Source organism: Protopterus annectens, chromosome 10.part0 (genome assembly GCF_019279795.1).
Source record: "Protopterus annectens isolate FY-2018-M chromosome 10.part0, PAN1.0, whole genome shotgun sequence".
Lineage (NCBI taxonomy): Eukaryota > Metazoa > Chordata > Ceratodontiformes > Protopteridae > Protopterus > Protopterus annectens.
The window spans coordinates 1,644,213,806-1,644,228,544 of record NC_056744.1 but is presented as its reverse complement, the minus strand read 5'-3'; the positions used below and the strand labels follow the sequence as shown (position 1 = coordinate 1,644,228,544).

At 40.4% G+C, this 14,739-nt stretch overlaps 1 protein-coding gene across 4 annotated transcripts in view; it reads right to left on the bottom strand.

Annotated features, from left to right (window-relative positions):
- Positions 1 to 11,333: 11,333 nt before the first annotated feature.
- Positions 11,334 to 14,739, bottom strand: part of LOC122813837 (perforin-1-like) — a 99,489-nt gene continuing 96,083 nt past the window's right edge. For all 4 annotated transcript variants that reach the window (XM_044086371.1, XM_044086370.1, XM_044086369.1 and 1 more), the window contains one exon: positions 11,334 to 14,577. In XM_044086371.1, coding sequence (XP_043942306.1) covers positions 13,497 to 14,577 — 1,081 coding nt within the window. In that variant the 3' untranslated portion in view covers positions 11,334 to 13,496. The remainder of the gene's footprint in view (positions 14,578 to 14,739) is intronic.

Here is a 14,739-nt window from a genome sequence, read left to right as displayed (position 1 = left end):
ATGTGTGATGCCGTCACCCTCATACATTAGGTAGAGAACCCTTCATCCATCATCCAGATCATGTACACTTGTGATACTGTTACCCTCATTCAATAGGTAGGAAGCCCCTCATCTCTTATCCAGATCATGTACACATGTGATACCCTCATCCTCATTCAGTAGGAAGGGAGCTCCTCATTCCTTATCCAGATCATGTACACATGTATGATGCCCTCACCCTCAATCAGTAGCTATGGAGCCCCTCCTCCCTCATCCAGATCATGTACACGTGTGATACCCTCACTAGTATTCAGTAGGTAGGGAGGCCGTCCTCCCTCATTCAGATCATGTACACATGTGTGATGCCCTCACCCTCATTCAGTAGGTAGAGAGCCTCTCATCCCTCATCCAGGTCACGTACATGTGTGATGCCTTCACCTTCATTTAGTAGGTAGCGATCCCATCATCCCTCATTCGTGTCACATACATGTGTGATGCCCTCACCCTCATTCAGTAGGTAGGGAGCCCCTCATCTCTTATCCAGATCATGTGCATGTGTGATACCCTCACTCTCATTCAGTAGGTAGGGAGACCCTCATCCAGATCATGTACACATGTGTGATGCCATCACCCTCATACATTAGGTAGGGAGCCCCTCATCCCTCATCCAGATCATGTACACTTATGATACTGTTACCCTCATTCAGTAGGTAGGAAGCCCCTCATCCCTTATCCAGATCATGTACACATGTGATACCCTCATCATTCAGTAGGAAGGGGAGCTCCTCATCCCTTATCCAGATCGTGTACACTTATGATACTGTTACCCTCATTCAGTAGGTAGGAAGCCCCTCATCCCTTATCCAGATCATGTACACATGTGATACCCTCATCATCATTCAGTAGGAAGGGGAGCTCCTCATCCCTTATCCAGATCATGTACACTTGTGATACCATCACCCGCATTCAGTAGGTAGGTAGCCCCTCATCCCTTATCCAGATCACATACACTTGTGATACCCTCACCCTCATTCAGTAGGTAGGGAGCCCCTCATCCCTTATCCAGATCATGTACACATGTGATACCATCACCCTCATTCAGTAGGTAGGGAGCCCCTCATCCCTTATCCAGATCATGTACGCATCTGATACCCTCACCATCATTCAGTAGGTAGGGATCCCTTCATCCCTTATCCAGATTATGTATGCATGTGATACCATCACCCTCATTCAGTAGGAAAGGAGCCCCTTATCCCTTATCCAGATCATGTACACGTGTGATACCATCACCCTCATTCAGTAGGTAGGGAGCCCCTCATCCCTTATCCAGAGCATGTACACGTGTGATACCCTCACTCTCATTCAGTAGGTGGAAGCCCCTCATCTCTCATCCAGATCATGTACATGTGTGATATCTTCACTCTCATTCCGTAGGTAGGGAGCCCCTCATCCCTCATCCAGATTATGTACACATGTGTGATACCCTCACTGTCATTCAGTAGGTAGGGGAGCCCCTTATCCCTCATCCAGATCATGTACATGTGTGATACCCTCACTCTCATTCAGTAGGTAGGGAGCCCCTCATTTATTATCCAGATCATGTACACATGTGTGCTACCCTCACCCTCGTTCAGTAGGTAGGGACCCCTCATCCAGATTATGTACACATGTGATATCCTCACTCTCATTCAGTAGGTAGGGAGCCCCTCATTTCTCATCCAGATCTTGTACATGTGTGATACCCTCACTCCCATTCAGTAGGTAACAAACCATGGGTTACATTTATTTAGCTTCAGTACCTATTGCTGGCATTACTGTGGGTAACATTCATATAGCTGCAGTACCTCTTGTTGACCACATAGTAGGGTATATACTAGGTTTGTGCTCCCATGCACCATGCAATCTTCTCACTTCACAGTGACGCTTGTTGAAGCTGTTCTTCATATGCATGGTTCTGGCTGATGCAAGGTGTTCCAGGGGAGTGGGCTAAATGTAATTCTCAGCACATCCCTTGGTATCTAGGAAACATAAGTGCTTGTGATGGCTAAGGGGAGGCCTCCTATAGGGGTTGACTGGATTGCGATAATTTTCTGTATGTGCCAGTTGTGCATGACAATATATCAATACATTGACTAGCTGCTGTGGAAGGATGTGTGGATTCGATAAATGGCCTTGGATGCTTTTTATGGTAGGGGTTTGTGTTGGCAGGTGTGCATTTGTCATTGATACTTATACTCTGCCTTCTTTATCTGGTACAAGGACAAAGTTAGTTCAATGCCTTGCATGTTGACAGTGTTAGGTGTGTGTGTGTGTGTGTGTGTGTGTGTGTGTGTGTGTGTGTGTGTGTGTGTGTGTGTGTGTGTGTGTGTGTGTGTGTGTGTGTGTGTGTGTGTGTGTGTGTGTGTAGGCGTGTGCACTTACTTGTTTGTACACATTTGCTTTGTGTATGCTATTACTGTGACATTCTTGTGTGGCAGTGCATATATCTTGGTCATTGTTATCTTGTCTGATGAACAACACATAATATACAAATAGTATATACTGCTAGCTCCTGAAAGTTGAGGTGTACCTTGCAGTGCATTATTTAAGGTATCCACAGACATGATAATGCATCCACACATGGGAAACAGGTCATTCTGCTATACATCGCATTATATGGTAGCCTCCCAGGCACTCTTAGAATGCCAGTGCACCTTCTCCATTGCATATACCGTAGGAGGTGCTTCTTGCTGTTTATCCCCTCCCTTTTCCTGGTGGGCACAGCCATTGTTAATGTCATATGGTATTTGATTTGCCAGGTGCCAATTCTTGTTGCTGTATGTTGTCTGTCCATGACCATTTTGTGCAGCTAGAAATGTGATATAGCCTTTTTCCATGCTGTATTACAGAATACTTCCTAAGGTATTTAGGTAGCGAAAACTTTCCATAACTATCTCCATGTGGCTTTGCAACCTGCAGCTCCTGCCCTCTGTCATATTGTGGGAAAGGTGCATAAGTACCATCACCTACAACTGCAATGCCAGGTAACATTACCTACCAGGTGTTTATTACATGTGTCACTTTGGGGTACTAGAGAGAAATACACCAAAGTTAAGATTGGCAATCCAAAGTGCAATCACAGAAGTTGAGATGATCTGGTATGTGTGGTAAGTTTAAGATGGCAGTATCTCAGAGAGCTCCCTCTTTTCTGATGTACAGCAATCTCAAAAATAGTATATGTAAATAGGAAGAGTGGGGGTGTTAGAGCGAGTTTGATTTTTACCATTTTAATTATCAGTTGCTGATTTGTAACTTCTGCAGATGCTTGCTCTGACATGTGCCTGGTCCATGCTTTAATTCCCACATTAACCCCTGGTTATCTGATGTGCTACCTGTGCAGTCATAGCACAGTCATTCTAGTGGGCTGATCATGGCCCCTCCCCCTGAGGTGGAAGATCTGACAACTGCCACTCCTTTCCCACATTCCTTGAACCAGTTTCTCCTGCAGTCAAAATGCTAGTTAGACCTGATTGAACAGGTGCAAAAATCATGCTTTATCCCTCTTTCTCAAAAGAGTTGCTCTCCGTAGACTGGATTCTTGTTAACATCTGAACCATGATCTTTGCTCTAGGGGACCTTGGCTGGGATTAGTGACATAGACAGTCGCCAGAATTTTATGTTGAGTGAGAATCGCACTCTCAAGTGACCCCCAAGAATGAATGAGATGATTGGATGGACAGCATTCTAGACTGAAAATGGCCCACATTTCCATAACTGGTGCATATAAATACACATTTTATGACAAGTAAAGCACTTCCTGTATATGGTAAAACAAAGTCAAGTTGTTTCCTACAGTCTTTAGGACAAAGATGGCATGTGGAAACTGAGCTTATTAAATGGGAGCCCATTCAGAGACTACCAACAATATGTGTTGTCTGAATTTTCAAAACTACCAGGAGCATTTTAAAGCATAAATCCGTAATAATTTATGACTGTAATTTGTTAACAAAATGCCACCTCTCACAGCTAATGCAGCTTGCAATACCCATTTACCCCTTTTTTGATTTTTCTCTTTCCTTTTCTTTCCTCTTTCTGCTAACCTGCTTTACGTATCTAGCTTGTCAGTACATACTAAATTAACTAGCTTTCTGCTTCCCCAACTACACACGCTTCTGCTATCACCAGACATCTTTGGCAGCAAGATATACTTGTTCATATACAGCATCTGATATAAGTATCTAAATACAATAAAGAACTTGATATAATAATTGAAATTAGGAACAAGAAATGATCTTGTATATTTATTCAGTGAAATATTTTATATTCTGTTGTGTTACTGTTTCAGTCTTTGGAGCTTTTCTCCATTGGCTACAGCTAAAAACGGACCTACTTACTTTACTTTATTTACACTTTGTTGACTAGGTAACAGCCTCTTTTCAGGGCAGACCCAGGGAGCTATTCTCACTGATAAGTCACCAAGGAACTTTTTCAGGGTTCATATGGCCTAATCCAGTCAGCAAATGAAATAAATAAATACATAAATAAATTAAAACAGATATGACTAGACATTCTTTGTAGTGGGGATGGTATCTGTGAGATGAACTTGTGTGTGTATAAGCACAATTAGTTGAAATAAGAATTTCTGTGTAAGAATAAAAAAAGCATTTTTTTCATTCCACTACTTCATAGTTAAAAAGCAATGTTCAAGGTGTTTCCATGTAAAAGAAAGCAGAATTCAGAATTCACTTATTTTGCACATCAGAATTTAACAAAAAAAGTTATCTCAGCGATGTTATACATCCTTTCTGGGTCATCCTTGAAGTCCGCCTGTATGGAAAAAAGTTGCATAGTTGCATGCTGTCACATAAATAATGCATTCTCTATTTAGATAAAGATATGAATTCTGATCCTTGCCAGGTGTTGACAGCTTGTTTGAATTAGATATACTGCCAAAAACATTGTTTGGGGAAGCCATAAATTTGCTGAAGTTGTTTAGATGATCATACAGTGGGAGAGTCACCAGTCTGCTTTTAGGTAAAAGCAATGATTTGTACTGTTTACTCTTATTTGTTACGTGTGCACAGTAAGATTTCCCCATATAGGCACTGCACCTTCTACTCAAGGGAGTGTATTTAACTGCTTACTAACTGCTTACTTAGTTTACACTCAGCTTTCCTTCTGAGTTAAAGATTATGCCAGTTCCAGATTGAGATGGAGGCATATATAATATACCATGCTATGGCTAAAAAAGTGTCTCTTTGGTAAGTCCACGTAAATGTTCAAATTAAATAGATTAATTATAAGTGGCGGAAAGAAAAAAAATACCGTTGTAAGACTATTGAGGATTCATTGTGAAAGATTTCAGAGTCACTGATGCTTTTTTCAGGGGTAAAGGTCTGCATTTTGTGGTATTAATATTTAAGGAGAGTAACATCTCTGGCAGGTTTAGAAAATGGTATACTGTTGAGTAAAACTCGGCTGGAGAGGATCATGATGGATGCCTGACATTTTATCTTATTTCGTAGAGGAAATCAAGGGGGAGTCTGTGAGGTTTGGCAAGGTTTGTTTAAGGTGGAGGGAAATATGCACATGGGGTGGAAACATTTGAGCACATATATCATTTTTAGCAAGGATTTCCCGTTGAAAGGGTGTCTTAATGCTTCCCATGATAATAATAGAAGGCTAGGCCCTTTCAGCAAGACAGCTGGGTTTTCTGCTATAATGAGTCAGTCTTGTCATGCAGACTGCTGCCTAGATACTACCCCAGTGAAAAGCAAATTGTCCGTCTTCATTTCTATGCTTCAGGAAAGGTGGGTTGAAAGTGATACCAACTGGGATTACATTTCATATCAGCCAAGGCTGAACATGTGTAGAGTTTGTATGGAATAAGACAATATATGTTTCTGGTTTGGGTGTCATAATCATGCAGTCTTCAACAAACATCCTGATTTTTATAAATTACTCTGCCACAAGTATAGCAACTTAATGTAGAGATATTTCTGATATGACTGGGTAGGGGGTTCCAATATCAGGATAAAAAAGAAAAGAAAAAAAAAAACAGAAGTGACAGCGAGAACCTGTTGAGTGCATATTTCTAATGGAGAGGTTTGGTTAGAGAACTGTTTGTCCAGTTTCGAGTGTAATGTAAACCATACAGTATCTGGAGTGATATAGTGCAGTCATCTTACAAGCCATGCTCCTTTTGTCATGTCCCATGGCAGTTGCACTTGATGGACTCAGAAGCTGTTTCAGAATAAATGTGAAAGCAGTCACCTCCATGGTATAGAGGGAGAATGCCTTATACGGCATAGGGCCCAGATTTCTTCAGCACCCTGGCCACTGAAGATCCAGATAGGGAGGGATGAAAGTGAATGGTTAACACTGTCTTACCCATTGGTAGATCTTTGGTTACTCATGTCCATATCCATGTATATCTGTGGGCTAGACTGCAGATATCTGCTTTGTGTATGAAGGCAGACATGGGGTTGTGAGCCTGCCAAGGAGAGTATCACTGTTAAGTTCAACATAAGAGAATGTGCCAATCTGCAAACACACACATGGGCTAAGTGTAACAGACATTGCATAATGCCCATTGACCAACAAGGGATTAGAAGCAGATGATTGTCTCTTGACTCCCTGCAGGATACATACATCCATAACCCCTTTTTTCCCATTTTGGCACATGGGGTCTGGATGTCACATCAATAGTGACCATTATTTAGAGCCAGTGTTCACACAGCTGAGTGGCTAGTCCTGTCTCATGATGGCTAGTACTCTCTAATTCTCATCCCAAGCCATGGGGTAATGATAGGGCATTAGGAATGGAGGCTTGGTGGCCTCAGGGAGGTCAGAAGGCAAAAGGATCATAAAAAATCAGTTTACATTCAAACTGCTGGCGGTAAAGAGGCTTGGGTACATTGAGCAGAAATGGTCAGACCGATGAAGCATTGAAAGCTGGCTTTTTCATTATGTTTCAGTTTGACTAGAAAGGATTGCAGGCAGCGAGTTAGGATTTTAGTAGAGACGTTTGCCCACACAGTAGTAAGGAACATTTAGTAGAGATTTTTGCACATGCATTAATAAGAAACTTGTTGGTTACTGTAGGTTCTTTATGCAAAAACCTCTCAACTGTACAGAATGTCCAGATTTTTAGCTCATATTTTAGTCTGCTCCTCATAAAATCTGTGTTTTTCTGACAAATTACTGGGATGATCTTAGGACTGAAGTCACTAAATAATGGCATACATTTGAGTTTCAGACTTCATATCCTTCAGAAAATGTATGCTAAAACAAATTCTGCTACTCTAGCAACATTTTCAGCTTATAAGAGTAATATTTAAAATATGTCCCTATTTGTTGGCCTTTGTGCCCCCCATTTTGTCAGTCTTTATTCAGATTTCTTGCACTGAGAGGTTGAGAGGTATGCAGTTATGCACCAGTCGGGAGAGCTGTGTCACCAGGATATAAGCATTACACTGGACTAGCTGGCTTGAAACAGACCACAGAGATGAGCATGCATCACCTCAAAATATGCAGCATAAATGTCAAAATTAGGAGCATCTAGTCCAGGAACATTTCCTCATGGGGGGGGGGGGTACACAAGTTGCCTCGAATTTGCTTTCTTAAAATAGTGGAAGTGAAAGCTGGTTGTTGTTTTTCTAAGAGTCCCTGAAGAGGGATCTGATTAACATATTCAGATAAATTGATCTTGTTTGGTTAGACACAAGATGTGTATAATGCTTTAAAGAACACTGCCTTTCTTTTATTAATACCTGCTTGGATCCCAAATATATCGGTTATGGTTCTTTCATTGGTTCTGCAATGAGTCATTCTATGGCATGAAATTTTAATCTGTGTGCCAGTATTTTACCCAGGCATTCTCAAAGAGTTTTAATTAGGTTAAGAGCTCTCAAGTTTGCACTTTCTCTGAGGATATGTTTTAACTCCTAATGGGCGAGTCTCTATTGCCACAGAACATATATTTTTGTCTTTTTGCTCCCAAGCATTTTCATGCAGCAGTTTATGTTTAGGTGCTTTTTACACCTGTGCCTGCCAAACATTAAGCATGCTATAGTCAGACTTGAACACATTCATTCCCCTGCAATGGATGTCTCCAGTGAGGATTAGGCACGAGCTATCTGGAGAGGGTGTTATTCAAGTAGCCATGAAGGTTGTTAGTGCTACAGCCATCCAAGGCCCATCCACTCAATTGCAGCTCCACCCTTTCAGAAGGCCATCCAGGCTTTTGGCCTAAGGGACCCACATAAGAGGGCCTCAATCACCATTGATGTTCCTTCTTGCCTCAGCCCCCCACAGCCACCACATCTACTGGTTTACCACTAGGATTAAGCTCCTGAAGCTCTTCACTGACTCAGGTGGTTAGGGCATTTTTATTTTATTCCGTAAACCCACCCACATCACCTGGGGATTATCTGGTGCTCTCCCCTTATGTAGGCAAGCTCCCTTGATGGCTACCATCACTGGCTTAGGAGACCAAGCCCCATCCCTCAGTCTACAGCCATCATGTAAGCCTCCTTTTGTGCAGGAGCAATGGCCAATCAGAAAACACGTACCCCCCCCCCCCAGGATGGACAAACCAGTAAAAGCCACTCATTCTGACATCTAGCTAGACTGGTTCTTCCATTGCTTTCCTTCAGTACTCAAACCTGGGTCACCTAGGTTGTAGTCAGGGCTTTATCTTTCTGTGCCACAGAGCCAGGCTGCTTCCCAGCAGGAGTTTTCTTTGGAATGCATATACACAATGTCATATTCTTGAGCAGCTACAATCTTGGAAGTTACTGCTTTCCAAATGCTTTCCATTTCCAGTTTCAAAGATTCTTTGGCCAATGTGTGTGTGTGGGGGGGTGTTACTGGATTAAAAGAAAGGCAGAGGCACAATGAATCTTGTATAAATATAGCACCGTCAAAGTGCATCAGAGTTTTCTCCAGCTTTGATAGGGGTAAACTATTCCTAATGGGGGAATAAATGCCCATTCTGAGGGTTGCTCTATGCACTCACTGAGGAAGGCTGATATAGCTGAAACCGGTTTGTGTTTTTTTGTGGGTTTTGGGGCCTTTTTTTTCCCCTACCACTTATGGATTTCAGTTTTTTACTTTTGTGCCTTTGAGCCTATGTATTTAAATTAAATCTTTTTCTGTTCCACACTTTATGCTGGCCCTTTCTTTTTTGAAATAGGAAATTCTATGAACCATTGGAATTTTGTATATTTGTATGAAATAAAAAAAGGCCAAATAAACCTTTATGTTTGTAGCATTTTTACATAAAACCACTTGATTTGGCTTGGTGATGATATATCAGGGTCCTTTTAGGTGAGTTTGTAGAGTGCACATTTCAAGGTAGCTAAGTCAGAACCCCGGGGAGGATAGCATTGATGAATGCATTGCTTTTACTGATAACTACAACCATTACTTGCCCATGGAGGAGGTGACAACTGGAATACTTGTTAGGGGAAACCAATATGCTACTGTAGCAAATAAAAACATAGACTTTGAATGCACAGAGTGGCTTCTTGGTCTTTATATCTAGCCTATAAGCTGTATAGTCTAGTTAACACATGACCAAATTAATTTAACTTCCATAACAATTGCCTTATGTCTGTCCAATATAATCTTGAGTTCCTTTATCAGTTTTTGTTCTACATATCAGGAAGGTTGAATGTTGCATCCACTGCCTCTATGAACACAGCCATAACATATTAATGTTCCCTGAGTTATCAATTTATTTGCATATTATGCTTTTGACATCAGTGGAAGAAGTCAGGACTAAGGCTACAGTCACAATGTGTTAAAGCAATGAATTGCTGAGTTTTACTCTCTTCTAGACATGAATCATCCATTCATGAGTCATTCTTCCATCATATCTCTTTATCAATTGTTTATATTGATTTCTGATAGAAATAGAGACAGATAGAGGCAATTTTGTCTGAAATATTAAAAAGAGGCAGCACTGGTGGCAAAACATCCTGTTGACTACTTAACTGAGGCAAATAAAATGTTGATGCTGCTGTAGTTTTTAAATAATAAGCTGTGATTGGTCAACCTGCAGAAATAATGTGCCAGTAGTTATGGAAAGGGAATTTTGACAAAAAGCAAATAATTGATGGGTCTGGAACCCTATTCAGTGCACTATAAAGGTGACTCCTGAGCTTCAATAATGTAAATGTCTTGTTTTTTCAACTTAATAGGAAAGTCATCAAGTGGACTGGAGTTTTGGACAGTAAACAGGAGCAGATGATTTAAGATTGATGAAGCCGCAACACTTAGTGAGTTATATGTATTAGGTGGTTACCTTGCCTGTGTGAGGACTGTGGATGTATGGAGGGCCTGATAGAGAAAGACTTTGCATGAAGCAGTGACTAAATGACTTCTTATATTTTACTGTTTGAGGGCTAAAATTATGTTTTATACATATGTTAACCAGGTGAGCCTGTTGGATGTAGTTGTCTCTTTTTATGGATGCCCTGGAAGCACTCTCCTGGTTAAGTGACTTGCTCAGAGTCGTACAGAAAGCAAATTGAGGTTGAAGGAATCAAACCCTTTACCCTTTGGCTACAGAAAGCACCTCATTAACAATTTAAAGCCTTAATCCTCTGCACTGTCAGTTAAAAACTGAGTTTGGTTTATTGTGTATCCCTTATCTGTAATGTTGTTTGTGCTGTTTGGTCTGCATTTTGTTGTTGTTATTGTTGTGAAGCTTCACTTACAGTGGAGCTTGTTTTCACTGCATATTATCAATAAGGTATATTTAGTCATGCAAGTGTGTATGTTTTATGAAAGTACAGCAGATTTCTATTGAACTGCCATTCCAGAATTCTCTACAATGGCCATCTGAGTGCAGTACAGCAGTGGTAGCTTTGATCACCTTCAGTTTATAATCTCTAAACACCACATTTATCATATGATAGATTAACAATGAAAAAAAGTTAGGCACACTTTACTGCCATGCATGTGACCAGAAAGCCCAGAAAAGAACTTAGCCTTCATCCCTTTTCATTAAATCATTTCATTCTTTCCGCCGCCTCCTTCCCTTTCAGTTGCTTTTCTACTTTTTCCTGTGGTCTAGTTCCCTTATTTCCTTTTTCTTTCCTTTGCATACGCCTTTCCTTTTTTACTTTTCCTAGCCTCTTCCCCTTCTTTTCCTTGGTTCCTCCCTTCTGTTTCATCTCTAATAGTTTGCGTGTTTCATAATGGTGTACAACACTTTTGTGATTGTGATAAGATTAATGGCCAGTGTTCACTAGAAGCTAAATATTGTCCTGTATGCCTGTATTTGGTTCATGCAAGTTAGCAGCTCTGCAAATATAAAATGAGAGAAAATGTAAATACATAATACAAAACCGAATCACACACAGTCATTTTCAAGCATGAGCAAGTTTATATACTGGAAATGCACTTACTGTTAGATAACAGATTAACATAAGCAAAATTAGTTTCACACCCATTTGCTGAGCAGATTAACTAAAATATTTTTCCATGTGTGGTACTCATGGGGACCAGCCTCATATGTGTGTGGAGTCGTTTATGCTAAAAAGTCACTTTAAATATTACACGACACATCATTAGAGGCAGACGTTTGCATGTATATTATGTTCATGAATACCATACAATGTGATATATGTGGTCTCACTTCCACTCCGCTTTCTGGCTATTGGGGGAATAACAACATTGCAAAACTGTATACAAAGCACCTCTCATTCCAGGAGGCTAAGGATTACTATTAAAACATTTATTTGTTGTTTGTTTGTTTGTTTATTTAAAATTTGTTGCCTGACATGAAGTACTGACCCTCCCATTGAGTATTTGTGGAATTCTGGAAGTACAACATCTAGAAAATTCCAAAAACGTTGGCCATAACAGCTACATAGAAAAGGAAAATTACAATATATGCAGTTAAATACAGTGACCAGTAAATGCAAGGATTCAGTGGAGTTATAACTAAAGCAATAAAGTAACAAAATGACATATGTAATATACAGTGAAATTATATTTGAAGATAGAGAGGGAAGAAGGGCAAATAAAAATCACTTACAAAGTTTGTATGATGGTGGTGTTAATGAAGCTGCAACACTTTATTGTTTAAGGCACAGTGGTTGGATATACCGCTCAACTGTCTGGAGTTTCACCGGATGTCCACATTTTTGTCTCATATTTTTATCCTGTACTTCCTAAGAGCTGTACTTTTCTGCCTAATCATTGAGGACTGAAGTCACTAAATAATGACACAAGCTTTATGTCCTTCAGAAAATGCATTCTAACACAAAACCTGCTATTTTAGCAACTTTCTAAATTGACATGAGCAATATTTAACAATTGTCCCTGATTTCTGCACCTTTGTTCCCCCATTATTTTTGGTTTTGTGCAGATTTCTTGTGCTAACAGGTTGAAAGGTATGGAAGAGATAGTCGTGGAAGTATTTACCTTTACAAGATTCAAGTACATGAGTTTTAGGATTATTCCAGAAAATTGTGAAGGATTCACCCTTTTTTATGGAAAAGTAAAGGGCTTCCTAGCATTTAGGGAATAAACCAAGGGAGGCATGTAATGTTGTTGTGAGGACTTATCATAAAAGATACATTGGTGCGTACCGACCTAAAAGATTGGGATGTGCTTTTCTCTGTAAGAAAATACCAGTGAAAAGGGTGACTTTTCTCCACTTTGAGAAGTTTGTAAAGGAGAAGTCCTGGTGGCAGATTTGCTGTGAGCTAGAGCGGGAGCTGTTTAACTTCAGCTAAGACTAGGTAATGGTTCCCATGACAGGGGACAAGTAATGAATCAGCGTTTATGGCAAATATTGGCTATAACTCTAGTGTTAGTAGCATAGCGGTTTTGCACTAATAGCAGTACTCTGCCAAGCTCACCTAATGGCACTTATTGCTACAAATCATTTGTCCTCTGACACATGACTGTAAGATGGAACAAAATATAGCATTATTCATCAGTGTGTGCTTTGAGGCATGAAATCATACACCAAGTGATTTCAGCTCCTGAGAAGACGAGGCACCCTGAGACAGTACATAACACTATATATCATTTGCAGTTATGAACAATTATTTTGACCATCTACTTCATCTGTTTAGATTATATTTCTATTCCGATTTAGTTGACTGAGTTTTAGATCTCACAACTAATGAGATTTGACTATGGTTCACCATTTGATCTTATTTATTCTTGGTTTATAATCGTCCGCTTCTCCTTACCTTTTCAAGTCCAAAGTGGAGGACATGTGCTTTCCCTGTTATGTGCTAGTTTTGTTTGCATTTGCCGTACAGCCTTTAACTCTACAATTTTTCTTTTTATTTTCATTTTGCATGTTATTAACTAAGTAAGTCCATTAAATCTTTTGACCATTATCTGGAACACTCTAGGTTGTATTTACTTAGACTAGCGGATATTTTTGCAAGGTCACAGAAAACTCCCCTAACCTATTTGGGGGAAGATGTTGCTACCTCTAGTGCCATTGTAAGTATCTAATTAAAGTGGTCACAAAACTAAGAATTGTTAAAACATACAGCAACAACCTAATTAGGAAAAGCAATGTAATTATGGCAGATGTTGCCACTCAGATGTGGACCACAGACTAGCTTGTACTCAAAGGTCAGACTCCCATGATTCAGGTAACAGATTCCTTTGTGAACCCCTGATATGATCTTCTGATTGCAGGACCCCAACTTATCATCATGTTTGTTGTCCTTATCCCAGACCTCGATCTGGATAACAGTGTGTTCTGTCGCAGTGATGAAGCCTACATCAAATGTAACATCCCACACAGGGTTATCATTATTGGGTACAACAGGAGTCTGGAAGAAATGTGTTTCATATGTGAGCTTCACATAGGCATCAGTTTGAGTGAAGTAGTCACCCCAGAGACCATTAGCTTTCTGGATTATCACTGCTAGCTTAGCGGCACCCCTTTTTGTGGAACAACACATGCTGTTGACACCATTGCCTTCATGGCACGCACAGAGACAAGAGTCTCTTCTGCTTGGCTGAGAGCCCTCTGGGCAGGTATTGGAGCAATTCTTCCAGAGAGCCTTTTCCAAAATGTATTCCTCCACTGCCCTCTTCAGGTTTTCCCTTTGTGATTTCCTTGCGAGCAAGTGAATGGGTTCCAAGGCATAGCTGACAATGTCTGGGGTAACTTTGAGGCTCTCTGTCCATTTGTTAAAAATGCTAGCATCCTGGCTGTCTGAGAACAGAATGTCTAGACTGTTAGAGACATCACCACCAACTATCTCAGATTCTCTCTCATTAAAGGTGTTGTGGAAGCTTCCCTTGAGGTTTCTCTTCTTCTTCAGTTCTTCGCAGGTTTGATACTTGGCATCCACCTTAGCAGTGTCACCAACAGAGGCACCAGCTTCTATCTCTAAACAGTCCTTCAGCTCATCGGCAGTGATGCCATCCATAGAAGCTTCACAAGATCTTATCGCTGTCACATCCCGAATCTTGCCACCTAGACTCACATCACGGATGTAGTGAGTGCCATAGATATCAATAACCTGTCGGTAAAGTGCTCTGCTTTCACGATTATACTGTTTTGGTAGACCTTTAAGGAAACGATTAAAGCTCTTTGAACGTGGGGGCTCACCTTGTACTCTGAACCTACATGAAGAAGAAAGAGAAAGGTTTATCCTTAACTTAAAGTAGTAGTCAACATATAATGTGTATATTGCAATGTGATTTAAAAAGTATATTTTAATAGTGGTGTCACCTTCTTTCTTTTTTGGCCCAATATTTTCTCATCCATCCTCTGGACTGACCTAG